The 15675-nt window shown below is 42.4% G+C and overlaps 1 protein-coding gene across 2 annotated transcripts in view; it reads left to right on the top strand.

Annotated features, from left to right (window-relative positions):
* The first annotated feature begins 3416 nt into the window (after positions 1-3416).
* The window catches only part of WDR35 (WD repeat domain 35), a 58589-nt gene continuing 46330 nt past the window's right edge, over positions 3417-15675 (top strand). The window contains exons 1-8 of one of the 2 annotated variants that reach the window (XM_075201389.1): positions 3417-3602; positions 9396-9513; positions 11682-11753; positions 11989-12081; positions 12933-13061; positions 13478-13611; positions 14063-14228; positions 14507-14652. In XM_075201389.1, coding sequence (XP_075057490.1) covers positions 3579-3602; positions 9396-9513; positions 11682-11753; positions 11989-12081; positions 12933-13061; positions 13478-13611; positions 14063-14228; positions 14507-14652 — 882 coding nt within the window. In that variant the 5' untranslated portion in view covers positions 3417-3578. The remainder of the gene's footprint in view (positions 3603-9395; positions 9514-11681; positions 11754-11988; positions 12082-12932; positions 13062-13477; positions 13612-14062; positions 14229-14506; positions 14653-15675) is intronic. The other variant, XM_075201388.1, reaches the window with a different exon arrangement.

A 15675-nucleotide genomic window follows, 5' to 3' on the forward strand; every position in this document is an offset into this window, starting at 1 on the left:
ACTATGATCTATTACCACAGTTGTGTATATTGTGTTCTGCTTCTGTTTATCGTTAAAAAATCTACAAGACATAGGGGCATATTTAAAAAATAATGATAGTGCACTTTCGTGCACTTACCGTGATATTAAGGTCCCTCTGTGTGTCCCGCATATTTAAGATGGGTGCATAGCAGCAGATATCGTGGATATCTGCTGCTTTGCATTCCTTTTCGTTTTTGGGAGCAGTCACCATTCTACAGTATGGTGACTGCTCCCAGCCGCAATCTAACAAGTTCCCGAAAAAACATTTTTTTTTGGAAACTTGTCATGTTAATGTACGCGCGTACATTATCATAAATCGAAAATTTTAGTGCTGTCAGCTCTGATCCGAAGAGCAGAGTTAGACAGCGCATGTGTGGAGGGATCACATGATCCTTCCCTGTCACTCACCGCTCGCTCTCTGAAACTATAGTTGCAGAGACAGAGCGGAGATGTCTGTGCGCATGTGCAGTTCTTCGAACTGCACATGCGCAATTCCAGTGTGAAAAAAATTGAAGATGACCTGGAGGAGATGCGTGGACATCGCGTTTGAAGAGGCGGGGTAAGTGTGATTTTTTTTTTATCACAGAAACAGCAGTTTTTTCGGAACTGCTGTTTTTGTGATGCGTTTTTCATAAATGTGAGAAATAGTTCAATCAATGTGATAAGGATTGAAAACTATTTTTCACTTTATGAAAAGGTTGATAAATGTACCCCACAAAATCAAAAAAAGGACATTAGCCATTGAAGCCTATGGAGAGAGCATTGCGGTAGAGGGATCTTCAGATCCCTCACCCCATTTTATCTGCTCTCCCCTCCGGTGACTAATGCAAAGATGACCACTTTGCGATAGTGACCATAGAAGAGATAGGAGCTAGGTGATCACTGGGACAGCTGTTCATAGTGACTACTGTTCCGGCAGAACACTTTTAATAAATGGTTACGATCTTCCATTCCTTATCAGTGTGACAAGGAAAAAAAATGATCGCGCCAAAAAAACGGTTTATTGTTAAATGTGCCCTATAGAAAGGACAGGGGTATACAGTGTCGGACTGGGGCATGAAGGGCCCACCGGGGGAATTCAGTGATAGGGGCCCACTATATTGGGGTGTGGCCAACTTTAGGAGTGGGTGTGGCCAGTAAAGGGGGTGTGGTCAGGCTATGGAGGACAACTTATAGCACTATTTTAAATGTGCACCTTTTGCATTAGACCCTGCCCATTCTACTGGTAGGGAACTACATGGGACCCATTAATAAAACACTTGTGGTTTGGAAGAAACTCCAGTACCAGCTCCTGTCGTCTCCTAATGCACCAAGACAGTTACTTATGATAAGTGCATCATTTGGTTACCTCCAACCCTCGCCTCATATGTTGTTATTGCCCATCATGTATTGAGCTTATTAAAAGCCATTACAAGGGCTACACAAACCAAATAATAACATCATCAATTAGAAGACATAAACTGCACAATTAATTTTTTAGTACAATGGTTACCAACCTGTTGTTGCTGTGACATGTCCTGGAATAAAAGTCAATTCATAAAAAAACAAGTGATTGTAATTCTCAACTAATCTCAGTGAAATCCATCTAATTTCATTTTAAATACGGTTGATATATGCCTATAATACTTTCACTATATCACCCCTAAATTCTAAACAGGACAACCATCAAAAAGAATGCACAATAGGCAAAAGGAAAAATATATAAATATAATTATGTTCTCCTATGCATGTGCCTTTCTACACTAACATACAATATAGACCAACATATTATACAACCCTGAATGATTATATTTTCAACTGGATGCAATTGGAATACTAGACTACATGAAAAGCACCCTTCATTTGCCAGATCTTGTATACACAGTCTGATTATTAAAATGACTCTTTGTTATAATTATTTTTTAAGGACTCTTACAGAATATGCCACTCGTCAAAGACCATACACACAGCATCAGTGCTACTACGGTTGCGTACTTCACCAATGAATGCTTGTTGAGAAGGGAAATTTTAAAAAACAAAAAAATGAACAGAATACAGCCCATCCAAAGCCTGTCACATTTATTCCATATATGCTGGTATGCTGCCAGTGTTGTATGAAAGAGAATATAAATATCAAAGGACGGGCGCAAATGGGGGAAGGGTAAAGAAACACAAGGATTGGGTCAATGAATAAGTCAAGGGGAAAACGGTCCCAAAGTCATTAAAGGATGTTGGTCTTCTAGTTCCACCTATACCGATGTCCCAGATGGTAAACTTACATCAATGTGACCTTTTCTATTCCATACAGTATTTGAATAATGTGTCCTCTTGCTTCAAAAAGCACCACCACGATGTACTTTTACTCCCCTCTAAACCTGTTTCTTCTCCTCACCAGAGTGCACATATGGGAGACCAGGGAGAGAACAGAGAAAGATCTCATGGTGTTTTACGTTCTCTATTTATTAAGTTAAAACATGGGGTTAAAAACACTCACATTTTGTATGTTAAAAAGGTATCTTTCAGTCCATATGTTTCCTCGATCAAACGGCAGTATCCAGCTTCTGTATCCCAGCCACGATCAAACTGGCTGGGCTTCAGATAACCCGGGGAAACTCTGCAGCGTCAAAGGGGGCGTGGTCTATTGCGTCCAGTGTTGCATGAACCTATGATGACCAAACTGACCTTGGATCAGTATGTTGATATCAGGACGTCCTCCTCCCCTGCTCAAACTGCTGAAAAACACACTACCGCGCCTGGGCTCTCTGCATCTGCGCGGTAGTGTGGTTACAGGAGATGTGACCGCCGCCGCCATCTAAACAAAGTTCAACATCAAGCTCCGCCCTAACAACGGAGGGGGCGGAGCTTCAACCCCGCTGGGCCTACCGGTGGATTGACCGGCTGTCCGGCGGGCCAGTCCGAGGCTGGGGGTATATAGGTCCAAAAATTGGGAAGCATGAACCTTTGGACCTAAATAAGCGAAAAAATAAGTGGTAGGTCTGTTAATTATTAGGCTGTCCACACACTAAAGCATACATCCGAATGCAAGGAGATTAATATAATGCTTTGTTATTTCACCTTTTTGGAAAATGCAGAAACAATAGCAATAACACCACGAAATGTCATTTGTGCAGCGCTCCAGCACTTTAGCAACTTCTTAAAAGACTTTTACTGCAATTGCTGAAGTAAAGCTGCAAAGCCGATCTCAGTTCACAAAACAGTACTGATGCCTCTCATGTTTGGTCCGCATGTCACGACTCATTTTGCCCGGGATGGTTTTCATAGGATTACATTGAATGTGGTCTCCGCAAAAATGGCTACCCCCTTCCATCCACGTCCTTCCCTCGCTTGCAGCACCTGAGACACATTTTTTTTTTTTACTAAAAAGCTGAGAGAGAGCTTGGTTTAGTTTGCGAGTCTCTGACATGCGGAGCAGAGATACACCGTTGTTAGGTACAGGAAATGACGTCAGGGGGGACGGACAGTTATTTCGGTTACCTAGAAACAGTAGGACTCAGCATCTTAGTTACGTTCTAGAGGCTCCATTGTGCTCCCAGAGACTGTGACTGGCAATAGCTGCCATGTTCATATACCTGAGCAAGAAGGTGAGTGCATGCTCTGGGTGTGATGTGTGCACAGCTGGATGGTGCCTGTGTGTTGTATGTATTATTTACTGTCACATCAGCAGCTCCCCAATTCTCTGCAACTACAACTCCCAGCATGCTTTGCTGGAACCTGTAGTTCCACAGGAGCTGGGCCATCCACTGGTAGCCTAAGACTACTATAAGGCATATTGGATGGACTGTGATTTATATGTTGGAAGAGGTGCAGTGGGAAGATGACTAAATAGTTATTTTTAATACATAGCTCTTGTTTTTACCTATCCTCCTATCACTTCTTAATTGTCCCTTTGGGACTAATGTAGGTCTGTGCTGGATTTACAGTGCGGTAACCTGCATCTGTTTCCACTCAAGCAAGGGGTCCCCAGGCTCTGGTTTCCCACTATGACGGGGTTCCCACGCTGCATGTTTTCCTGCTAATAGTGGGAACCTACACAGGCTGTCTAGTGCTGGAGCTGGTTGAGGAATTTGATGGGGACTGGATTATAATACACGCTTTTATTTATGTTAGGAACTTCTCCCATTTATTTCAATGGGCCATTGATTTGATTGGGGGCATGTCTACATGTCGTGCACATGCTGGTACCCCCATTGAAATGAATGGTCTGTTGAATTGAATGGGAATAGCTCTGTTCAGCTTGCATTATGGACACATTCATGAACACATGCAAATGCATCCTCTGCATGTCCAAAGCATGGGAGTCTTATGCTCGTGGGACGATTGTGCAAATGCATAGAATTTACATTTAGTTTGCACTTGCAACTTAATGAAACTCCATTGGATAAATTGATGTTATAGTCAGTTAATATGGAGTACATCACAGTGTTCATCGCAGAAAATTATGCCAGCCTGGTGGCATTGAGAAGCAGCCGGGTGGGGCAGTTGTAATTTGTCCTACTTCCTTGGAGTCTTGTGGAACATACAGATTTGAGTTGCACATGTTCCATCATTTGTATTTGCTGCTATTGGCCACATGTTATTTGGGGAATACATGAAAACTGGGTATATGCTTACACTACTACACAACACAACTTGGAAGCAGCTCTATGGAGGAATATAGTGACAATATCCATAGTGCTTTTAGCAAATGACTGATGGACTAAAAATAAAACCGATATGGCCTCAGTTAGAATTAGGAACAAATCCAGCTAAAAGGTGCAAGTTTGTACCTGGATAAACCACGTTGCACCGCAAGGGGTGCGAATTCAACTTTTGCATGCTGGGAAAATACTGGCTGCTTTAGCATGTAGCGGACAATTACTGTGATTTTGATCTTTACTGGAATGCTCCATCCTTCCAGTGGCGGATCCAGGGGAGCGGTGGGCGGTTGCTCCCCCCCCCCTAGCAGGGGCTTGCTGCCGGCGGCTGCACACTATGTGCAGGTCCGTTTGGCAGAGGCAGGCCGGGAGAGTGTGCTACTCAGCTGCTCTGATTGTGTTTTTTAAAAACAATCAGAGCAGCCGGGCAGCACACTCTCCCTGCCTGTCTCTGTCGAACGGACCTGCACATAGTGTGCAGCCGCTGGCAGCCTTAGCTGTCAAAAAGGGGGCTGGGACTAAATTTCCCCGGTACAATTACTTTTTGGATCTATTTTCTAGATCCGCCCCTGCATCCTTCCAACTTTTAATCTGTCTGCACATTTTAAATGTGCCTTCCCCTGCAGTACAACATGGTTTTGCTAGGGTGCCAAAATGGCACCTTTTAGCTGAATTTGCAGGGATCTGTAAATCAAATTGTTTAGGCCCCGCTATATAATGGCATAATGGTGTCAAAATTGCAGCTGCAAAATTAGGTGAATTGAGGCATAGAGGCACCCATGCTATACACCTCACCAGGAAGTGGGCAGGATATGGTAGAATGGCCTGCTGTCCTGAGAGTCCAGGTGGTAAATGTATCAAGCTGAGAGTTTTCCGGCAGGTTTGAAAAGTGGAGATGTTGCCTGTAGCAACCAGATTCTAGCTGTCTTTTTGTAGAATGTACTAACTAAATGAAAGCTAGAATCTGATTGGTTTTTCAAACCCGCCGGAAAAATCTCATCTTGATACATTTACTCCCAGGAGTTTCCTGGATATCCCGGGAGAGTAGGCAAGTATGATCTACCGTGTACTTAGACTGTTTGTTTCATACAATGGAATGGATTCCAGTGGAACAGTGCCCTTGTTGGTCTTTGATATGGCTGTTCTCTAGCCTCTGAAATATTACAATTTCTTTCTGCTATAGAAATCAATGTTCCATTAATAATATACTTACCTCTACTGCAGAGATTGAATTTGGTGCAAGTTGTCTCCGGAACGACCGCAGACACACCTCGCACCGATGTTATGGCTGGAATCTCCTCTGAAAAAGGAACAGAAATTCCTGCCGTAATTGCCGGCAATGTGTGCAGTGTGATGTCGGCGTGCCACGTCGCCGGCTAGTGACTCTCCATCTATGTCCACTGTATTTTTGAACTTCATGGAAAGTCTTACAGTTTTGCCACTGTGAAGCTGAAGATGATATAGTGACATCATTGCATTGATGCAAAAATTGTATCAATGATTGAAGCGTATGGATGCATGCTTCAGCTGTACAGGTCCGAATCCACTAAGAATCTGGGTGTACCGCTTATTAGCACGGACCATAGTACATAACCTTGTGTCCGCTGGCCTTCACTTTGAATAGTAATTAACTAGACCCTTAGGTCTAAACTTGTGGTGCGTTTATGCCAAAGCGTACTTCAGAATGTTACCTATAACTCAAAGTGGCATTACATATATTACTAAATAATAAAATATGTACCAAACTAAGCAGAAGGGTTATTTATTAAACATTTAAATGCAAAATTAGCGATTTGGTATAAATGTATTCAGACTAGGGGCAATTCTTTCCACCCACTCTGCCACTGTGATGGCAGCTGTACACTGCCCTTTTTATCTTACATTGGTCACCTGCCCCTCACTGCAGGCGTGAGTGCGGTATGAGGAGAAGAACACTTCATCTCTTCTGTCCATTATACTCTCATACAGTCAGTCACCAGGCTACAGTGACTGCGGAACACAGGTGACCTGGTCTCTACTGGACTAAGGATGGTACCGACTGGGATCCTCCCCTCCTCTTGTCGGAGGAATGGCCCTAGTACTGGGATCCTCACCTCCTCTTGTCGGAGGAATGGCCCTAGTACTGGGATCCTCACCTCCTCTTGTTGGAGGAATGGCCCTAGTACTGGGATCCTCACCTCCGCTTGTCGGAGGAATGGCCCTAGTACTGGGATCCTCACCTCCTCTTGTCGGAGGAATGGCCCTAGTACTGGGATCCTCACCTACTCTTGTCGGAGGAATGACCCTAGTACTGGGATCCTCACCTCCTCTTGTCGGAGGAATGGCCCTAGTACTGGGATCCTCACCTCCTCTTGTCGGAGGAATGGCCCTAGTACTGGGATCCTCACCTCCTCTTGTCGGAGGAATGGCCCTAGTACTGGGATCCTCACCTCCTCTTGTCGGAGGAATGGCCCTAGTACTGGGATCCTCACCTCCTCTTGTCGGAGGAATGGCCCTAGTACTGGGATCCTCACCTCCTCTTGTCGGAGGAATGGCCCTAGTACTGGGATCCTCGCCTCCTCTTGTCGGAGGAATGGCCCTAGTACTGGGATCTTCACCTCCTCTTGTCGGAGGAATGACCTAGTACTGGGATCCTCACTTCCTCTTGTCTGAGGAATGGCCCTAGTACTGGGATCCTCACCTCCTCTTTGAATGACCCTAGTACTGGGATACTTTGAATAAACTTACAGACATTAGAGGTAAAACATGTTGTGTTAATGCACCGGCACTGTTTGTCCCAAGAAGCCAGATGGTTATATATCCGGCCACCCTTTTATATGGGACCGTAAAACTACAACCCGCCATACTGAAGAAGTTGTACAGCACCGATCTACACTTTAGAGTACATTTCTTATAGTGGGCCCTTTGCCTACAAATAGTGAAGACAGTTCACTAGGAAAGAGTGACATTGACTGTGGCACTCAATAATGTCACCAGTCCATAGGGATAGGGAATAGTTTTTACCGAACAATTTATAGTAATTTTAATAAATATATTAAGCAAGGTTGACCTGTAGAATGAATCAGTGATTTCCTGTCCGGCTGTCACAGACCACCCAGCGGATGCTTACGTAGTATGCGCGTAGAGGTGAACGTACGTCTGTTCTGCTGAGCCCAAGGAATCCTTGAACAATCGTCTCCTTTAGGTCTATATAGTTACCTCCTATAGGAATCGTGAGTTTTGGCTGATAGAGACTTTAAAAAGTGATTGGTACATATTTCCCAAAATGTCACATGGGACACTGAATTCAGAGGAATCTTTTTATTGGAAACATTGATATGTACAAACGACTTGACCATAAAATACCGTTTGTTATATTCGGGTATAGATACCACAAAACATTAAAGCAAGTATATTGTATACGAATAATAAAGCTATGAGAGCACTGACACCAGATAACAAAATATATACATTTATTAAAACATTAAAATAATTCATAGATCTAGGCATAACTGACATTTGATAGAAAAGCCTGAAATTGCTTCAATAGCTACTTTGCATAGATCTCAATATACAAACTAAATTGCATATATCCTAGCAAGGAAATAACTATTGTTGGTTAGAAACGCCAAATAATAGTATAATTAGTCCACACATATTAGCCCTAAGGCAATTAGATGAAATCCAATATAAATATGAGTGGGACAGCCTCCCAATCTGAATACAGCAGTCTTAGCGAGACCTCCCAGCACAGTTGACATGCAATGTGGTTCTCCGTGTCTGCAGTATTGATTAGACTCGCTCCGTGTCTGTATGGCTCTAACATATTTGTTAGACCATCCAAGCTGTGATTTAATCTAAACAAGCCGAAAAACTTAACAGCAGTGTGGAACAAAATTGAGTACACCGGGCAATTAGAACTCCATCAGCATGCCAGCGTTTCTGACGCGTTTCTCCGACCCTTTTCTCATTTGTAGGTGGGTTTCGTAAGAGGTACAAGTTATGTGGTGTATTCTGGATGGTTTAATTTTGTAGCAGATACTTTCAGAATTATGTGGAGGAGTTTATACATAACGATCTATTGATTAAACAGCAAAGCAACTGGTTGAGAGGAGAGAAAGCGGAACAATCCTAAAGTTCAATTGTGCGCTTGGGTGTCGATATAATCATCATCATCATTCTTTATTTATATAGCGCCACTAATTCCGCAGAGCTGTACAGAGAACTCATTCACATCAGTCCCTGCCCCATTGGAGCTTACAGTCTAAATTCCCTAGCACACACACACAGACAGAGAGGGAGAGACTAGGGTCAATTTTGATAGCAGTCAATTAACCTACCAGTATGTTTTTGGAATGTGGGAGGAAACAAGAGCACCCAGAGGAAACCCACGCAAACACGGGGATAACATACAAACTCCACACAGATAAGGCCATGGTCGGGAATCGAACTCATGACCCCAGCGCTGTGAGGTAGAAGTGCTAACCACTGTGCATCAAAAGAATAATATTGAGATGATTTTGCTAATGCTGCAAGAAAAACCTTAACATTGAGGATTACAGGAGCAGCTGGTGCCAGAAGTTACTATTCTAGAAGGGCATCTATAGTACACAACTAATCCACGCACACCTCGGTTCTCTATTTATTTGGTTTTCTTATATATTTATGAAGCGTTTACAGTAGTTGTCTGTGTTGTAGCTATAATCCATCTAATATGACTCTGTGTAAGTGAATTTCTATTCGTTCTGTGTTTGTTTTCAGATTGCCATTCCCAACAATATCCGATTAAAATGTATATCGTGGAACAAAGACCAAGGCTACATAGCCTGTGGAGGAGAGTCGGGGCTGCTGAAAGTTTTAAAATTGGAAATGCAAACAGGTAAATAAACATCATTTTCTGGCCTTCATCAGTGGACGTTTCTGTTTGTTTTTTTGGACTGAGTTATATTTGCTTAGTATCACTTCTCCGAGAGCAGATACCTGTCTGCCTGGGGATATTTATTAAAAATAGATTGGAATGATCCAACAAGGCAGTGCAGTGTATCCCAGGATGCCAGCAGAAGAGGAGCCCTTAAGCTGTGTTCTGGCCAGTTTGTGAACTCAGATTATCATCATCGGTGACAGGAAAGTCACTGGTGGAGATTTACTTCTTGTCGCTGACACTCTTGGAAGGTCAATATTTTCAGACCTGTGCATCGCTTCCTGTACATTCTGTGCTGCCAGGTAGCTCTCATCAGGCTCCTGAGGAGCAGAAGGTGTTGATATCTCCCCTTTAATGTCCATCAGCAGTTAGATCATCTTCACGTGTTCTGTGTTTACAAACGAGGCTGACGGGGCTGTAAATCCTCCCTCCCTGTATATTTTGATCCCTGCGTTTGACAGGGATTGGTGGCTGAGCGATGCTGAACAGCAGCAGTGCCATAGTGGATGGCATACAGATAGGTTGTGAGTCACGGACCCTGCCCGTCTGAAGCCCTCCAACTCACTATTACAGGAAGTGATCATTATATGCAGAGATTGGGTGTTTACAGTCCCTTATAGGAAGAATGTAACAAGGCGTGAGTAATATGGACCGCACCCATAAAGACTATAAACATATAATGGTATCAGACAATGACACTATAGATGTGCAGTCCTGTCTTAGTCTTTAGTGGGCCACTAAAATTAAAATGTAAATAAATCCAATACTAGAAGAAATCTTGCAAAATTCACAGATTCCTATGTATAAAACAGGTGTGTATCCTGTCCCTCGGGGCTTGGACAGAGGAGCTCAATTTAGACTCCGAAAGGCTTCATACAGTGTCCGTTCATAAGCTTACTGATAGTTATAGTTATTTTTAGCTTTGATAAACTAATCTGTTTTGAATATATGCTTGCATATAATGCTTAGTGGACGTTTGAGTTAGGAGCTGCGTGCCACGTAAAGGGACTGAGAGCGCAGTTGCGTGCCACGTAAAGGGACTGAGAGCGCAGTTGCGTGCAACGTAATTGGTATGAGTGAGGAGGTGTGAGACACGTAAAAGGAATGAGCGAGGAGCTCTATGCCGCGTAAGGGGAATGAGCGAGGAGCTCTGTGCCGCGTAAGGGGAATGAGCGAGGAGCTCTGTGCCGCGTAAGGGCAATGAGCGAGGAGCTCTGTGCCGCGTAAGGGCAATGAGCGAGGAGCTCTGTGCCGCGTAAGGGCAATGAGCGAGGAGCTCTGTGCCGCGTAAGGGCAATGAGCGAGGAGCTCTGTGCCGCATAAGGGGAATGAGCGAGGAGCTCTGTGCCGAGTAAGGGCAATGAGCGAGGAGCTCTGTGCCGCGTAAGGGCAATGAGCGAGGAGCTCTGTGCCGCGTAAGGGCAATGAGCGAGGAGCTCTGTGCCGCGTAAGGGCAATGAGCGAGGAGCTCTGTGCCGCGTAAGGGCAATGAGCGAGGAGCTCTGTGCCGCGTAAGGGCAATGAGCGAGGAGCTCTGTGCCGCGTAAGGGGAATGAGCGAGGAGCTCTGTGCCGCGTAAGGGGAGCAAGAAAGACTTTGACACATAACAGACATGAGAGGTTCTAGTAATTCAAACAATAATATTTTATTTTGAAAAAATGGTTGATTGTTTTTCAAAAGTACAATTCCTACATCACTCCATCACTAAATATACTAAATTAATTACATTTTATTGCTGTGTTCCATCACACGCAAAAATATTCCAGTAAGTTTAAACCCTGAGGGGTATATTTACTAAACTGTAATTGAGAAAAATGGGGATGTTGCCTATAGCAACCAATCAGATTCTAGCTATCATTTATTTAGTACATTCTACAAGATGACAGCTAGAATCTGATAGGCAGCCTTGCAGTTTAGTAAATATACCCCTAAGAGTATTTATGTTTACATCGTTTGTAGAAAAATTATAATTTTATAACATGTATGTTGTATTTGCTAATTTTTCCCCTAACTTGTTCTGGTTCATATTTCCTCCACATTTTCCTCTGAAAATGGAAGATTCTAAAAATATTTCCACGTTTTATTCAGACCTTCAGCTGAAACTCTTGTCTGATTTCTCCTTCCAGATGACGCCAAGCTGAAAGGGCTCGCTGCTCCCAGTAATCTCTCCATGAACCAGACTCTGGAGGGACACAGCGGTAAGATCTCTGTACAAATACAAATGAAATACTGTTAATAACATTTAGGTGCACATTGTATTTCAGAACGTTTTTTATTGAAAGACTTAAAGAGAAAATAATCCGTATTTTTAACATTTAGTTTATTAATCTGACTCATACCAGGTTGTATACCAGCACAGGGGATGTTTTACTTACAGTACAGTCTGATAAATGGTCATTGTAACCTACATAACTGACTCATTTTCTTCTCCAGGGTCTGTGCAAGTTGTTACTTGGAATGAACATTTTCAGAAATTAACCACCAGCGACCAAAACGGGCTCATCATTGTCTGGATGCTGTACAAGGGTAATCTTAGATACTCCATCATAAACTGGATTTGTTTTCAGATATTTGCATATATAGACCCACTGAATAATACACTGCCATTCACTTAGTGCATGTTCCACCAGGTTGGAGTGTGCTTGTAGATCACACAGCACTTTATAAGAATCACCTTACTTCCTCAACATGTTCCTGCTATAAAACGACTTTGTAGGGATAAACATGAAAGTCTCTCTCTAGAGAGCCCCTTCTTTCTCTAGAGAGCCCCTTCTTTCTCTAGAGAGCCCCCTTCTCTCTCTCTCTCCTCTTTCTCTAGAGCCCCTTCTTTCTCTAGAGAGCCCCTTCTTTCTCTAGAGAGACCCCTTCTCTCTCCTCTCTCTCTAGTGAGCCCCATCTTTCTCTAGAGACCCCTTCTTTCTCCTCTCTCTAGAGAGACCCCTTCTTTCTCCTCTCTCTAGAGACCCCTTCTTTCTCCTCTCTCTAGAGACCCCTTCTTTCTCCTCTCTCTAGAGAGACCCCTTCTTTCTCTAGTGAGACCCCCTTCTTTCTCTAGTGAGACCCCCTTCTTTCTCTAGTGAGATCCCTTCTTTCTCTAGTGAGATCCCTTCTTTCTCTAGTGAGATCCCTTCTTTCTCTAGTGAGATCCCTTCTCTCTCCTCTCTCTCTAGAGAGACCCCTCTTTCTCTAGAGACACCCCTCTTTCTCTCCTCTCTCTCTAGTGAGCCTTTTCTCTGTAAACTCAGGCCTTGATTTACTGGTGAAAAATATTCTTCTATATCACATATTAGAAGAAAAACAAATTGAGATATATATATATATATATATATATATATAATATCTTATATCTATCTCTGAAATGTCGCTTGTTCCCCCAGGCTCTTGGTACGAGGAGATGATTAATAACAGAAACAAGTCTGTTGTACGCAGCATGAGCTGGAACGCTGACGGGCAGAAGATCTGTATTGTGTATGAGGATGGAGCCGTCATTGTTGGCTCAGTGGATGGTAAGGTCTGGCTTCCATCATGTCGCCTCTTTCATGCACTGTGCCGTACCTGCAGCTGGATTACATGCACATGTCACGTTTATGGACTTTGTACAGAGACAAGACATATTCGTGTTCATTACTACATTGATTTCTACTGTACTAGATGTACTAGAGCATGTATATTGTTATTATAAGGAGGTTGATAGTTAGCATGTCACAGCTGACAAGTTCTAGCACATATACAGTTCAGCTGCTTTTAAAAAGAAGGTATTACCCCTATAATGACCTCTGATTGTAGGGAAGTAGAAAGAGATCTGCACTTTTACATCTATTATGTGGGATAAGCCTGGACTCCTCTGTCCTCTGTCAGTATTGTACTCTGTATGTTCTAGTACCTGAATCTAACCTGTTCTCTTAAACTCATTATTTGCTAGGCAATCGTATTTGGGGTAAGGAACTGAAAGGGATACAATTGTGTCATGTCGCATGGTCGCCGGACAGTAAAATTCTTCTCTTCGGCATGGCGAATGCAGAGATACACCTTTATGACAACCAGGGAAACTTCATTGTAAGTGATGCAAAGTATTGTTACATGTAATGTGCTGTATTACAAACAACAGGGCCTGTTCTGTCTGTATTTATCTTCATCTGAATGTAATATTATGTTGCAGGGATTTTCCTGTTTTAGTTTTGAATTTGAAGCCATTTTCATGATGTTTTATGCATCCACAAAACACACAGCTAAATTATGAACATAAAAACCTAGACTATGCTTTTTATCCTAAGTCTAAGGTATATTTACTAAACTGTGGGTTTGACAAAGTGGAGATGTTGCCTATAGCAGCCAATCAGATTCTAGCTGTCGTTTGTTTAGTACATTCTACAAAATGACAACTAGAATCTGATTGGCTGCTATAGGCAGTCTAGTAAATATATCCCTAAGCATTTGATCTACAGTGCGTTATTTTATGCAAGTAAACTGATCGCTAGGATATGACTCTCATCATCTTTCCATCTAGGTGAAAATGGTGCTGACCTGTTTGGTCAATGTAACGGGTCCTCTGAGTATCGCTGGCATGCACTGGTACTCGGGTACTAAAGGGTATGTGGAACCAGATTGCCCCTGTCTCGCTATATGTTTTGATAACGGAAGGTGCCAGATAATGAGACACGAGAATGATGAAAGTAAGTAAATTGCTTTTCTATGTGTGTATAAATGTATTTGTTTTTATAGTATGGACACAACTGTCGCACAAGCTTTCAGTCCATCAATGTAATGGTATAGAAAATGAGATCTCCCAATATCGTAAATCGCAGGGTAGTTTTATTATTTTGCTGCGTTGATCTTGAGTAATATTATATTGACTTGATAAACAATGACAGTGGCTGTTAGTTCTAGAACAGAGAATCCTATCTGAGGTATTATGATTGTGATAATATACAGAGAGCCTTGTGTTTTGTAGACCCGGTTCTGATTGACACTGGTATGAATGTAGTCAGCATTCAGTGGAATCACTGTGGCAGTGTCCTGGCCGTGGCCGGCTCCCAGAAAACCACCGTTCAGGACAAAGAGGTCAACATTGTACAGTTCTACACCCCGTTTGGAGAGGTAACTCTGCTCATTCTATTCTGTCTTCACTATAATCTGCTCTTTAGCCTGAATATAATCAGACAGACAGCATAACCACCCCTACTTCAATGTTGTTTATTCAAGTAGTTAAGAATGTTATAATTCAAGTGGTAAAACTGTAATACAGAAATGAGGAAATACATTTACAACATGAACAAATGTATTGTAATGCAAACATGAAAACACATGGCAAAAGTGTATAACTAGGGAGCAATCTTACCATTGATGCTGTGCTAAGGGGAGAGATATACTGCACCTCTTGCTTCTTAGAATGTAATATCTAAAATGGAGAACTCTTGTAGCTACCCATGGTGCATTGGAAACTAAACTACAGAGGCTCTGAGAGTTCAATTTAAGCTAATACCAGGCTGGCCACTAGGTGGCGTTTCCACAGAATACATACATATGTAAATATAGAACTGCTGAAGGCATAACACATTCATATATCTTCAAACAGTATTATCTGATTTCTTGTTGTATTTTCCATTTCTATATTGTTTAATTGAAGACCTGTCAATGGAAATATATTATTAGTAATAAGGATCTTGTAGATAAAGCAGATTTATCTGCAAATATTTCCCACACTAAGGCATATACTGTACTGTAGGTCTCAATAGAGAAGAGTATATGTTATTATTGTATTATATTTATAAATTATTAGCATATCTTGTAGCAGTGTATATAAGGTTGTAAACAATTTTAAAAACCAAATAGTGTTTGGTAAAGTGCATGGGAAATCCTAGCAGTGCCCATTATTCGCAGCAGCTTAAAATCTACAACTGGTGTCTATCGTTTCCTCATGTGGTAGACATAGTCCCTGACTTTTCAAAAGCATCTAGTTTGGGGCACAAATAAACCACATTTTTGCGTGCATTAAGCTTTGCTGGTTGGATCCAGTGAGACTTGGAACCTTTGTCCTAGACCCCCAGGAATTCTGTTGTATAGGGTGTCATTATGACGTGTTGAGAAGTATTTGCATAAGTTGATGGAGCAAAATAGACA

The sequence above is a fragment of the Mixophyes fleayi genome, chromosome 3 (assembly GCF_038048845.1).
Source record: "Mixophyes fleayi isolate aMixFle1 chromosome 3, aMixFle1.hap1, whole genome shotgun sequence".
Classification (NCBI taxonomy): Eukaryota; Metazoa; Chordata; class Amphibia; order Anura; family Limnodynastidae; genus Mixophyes; species Mixophyes fleayi.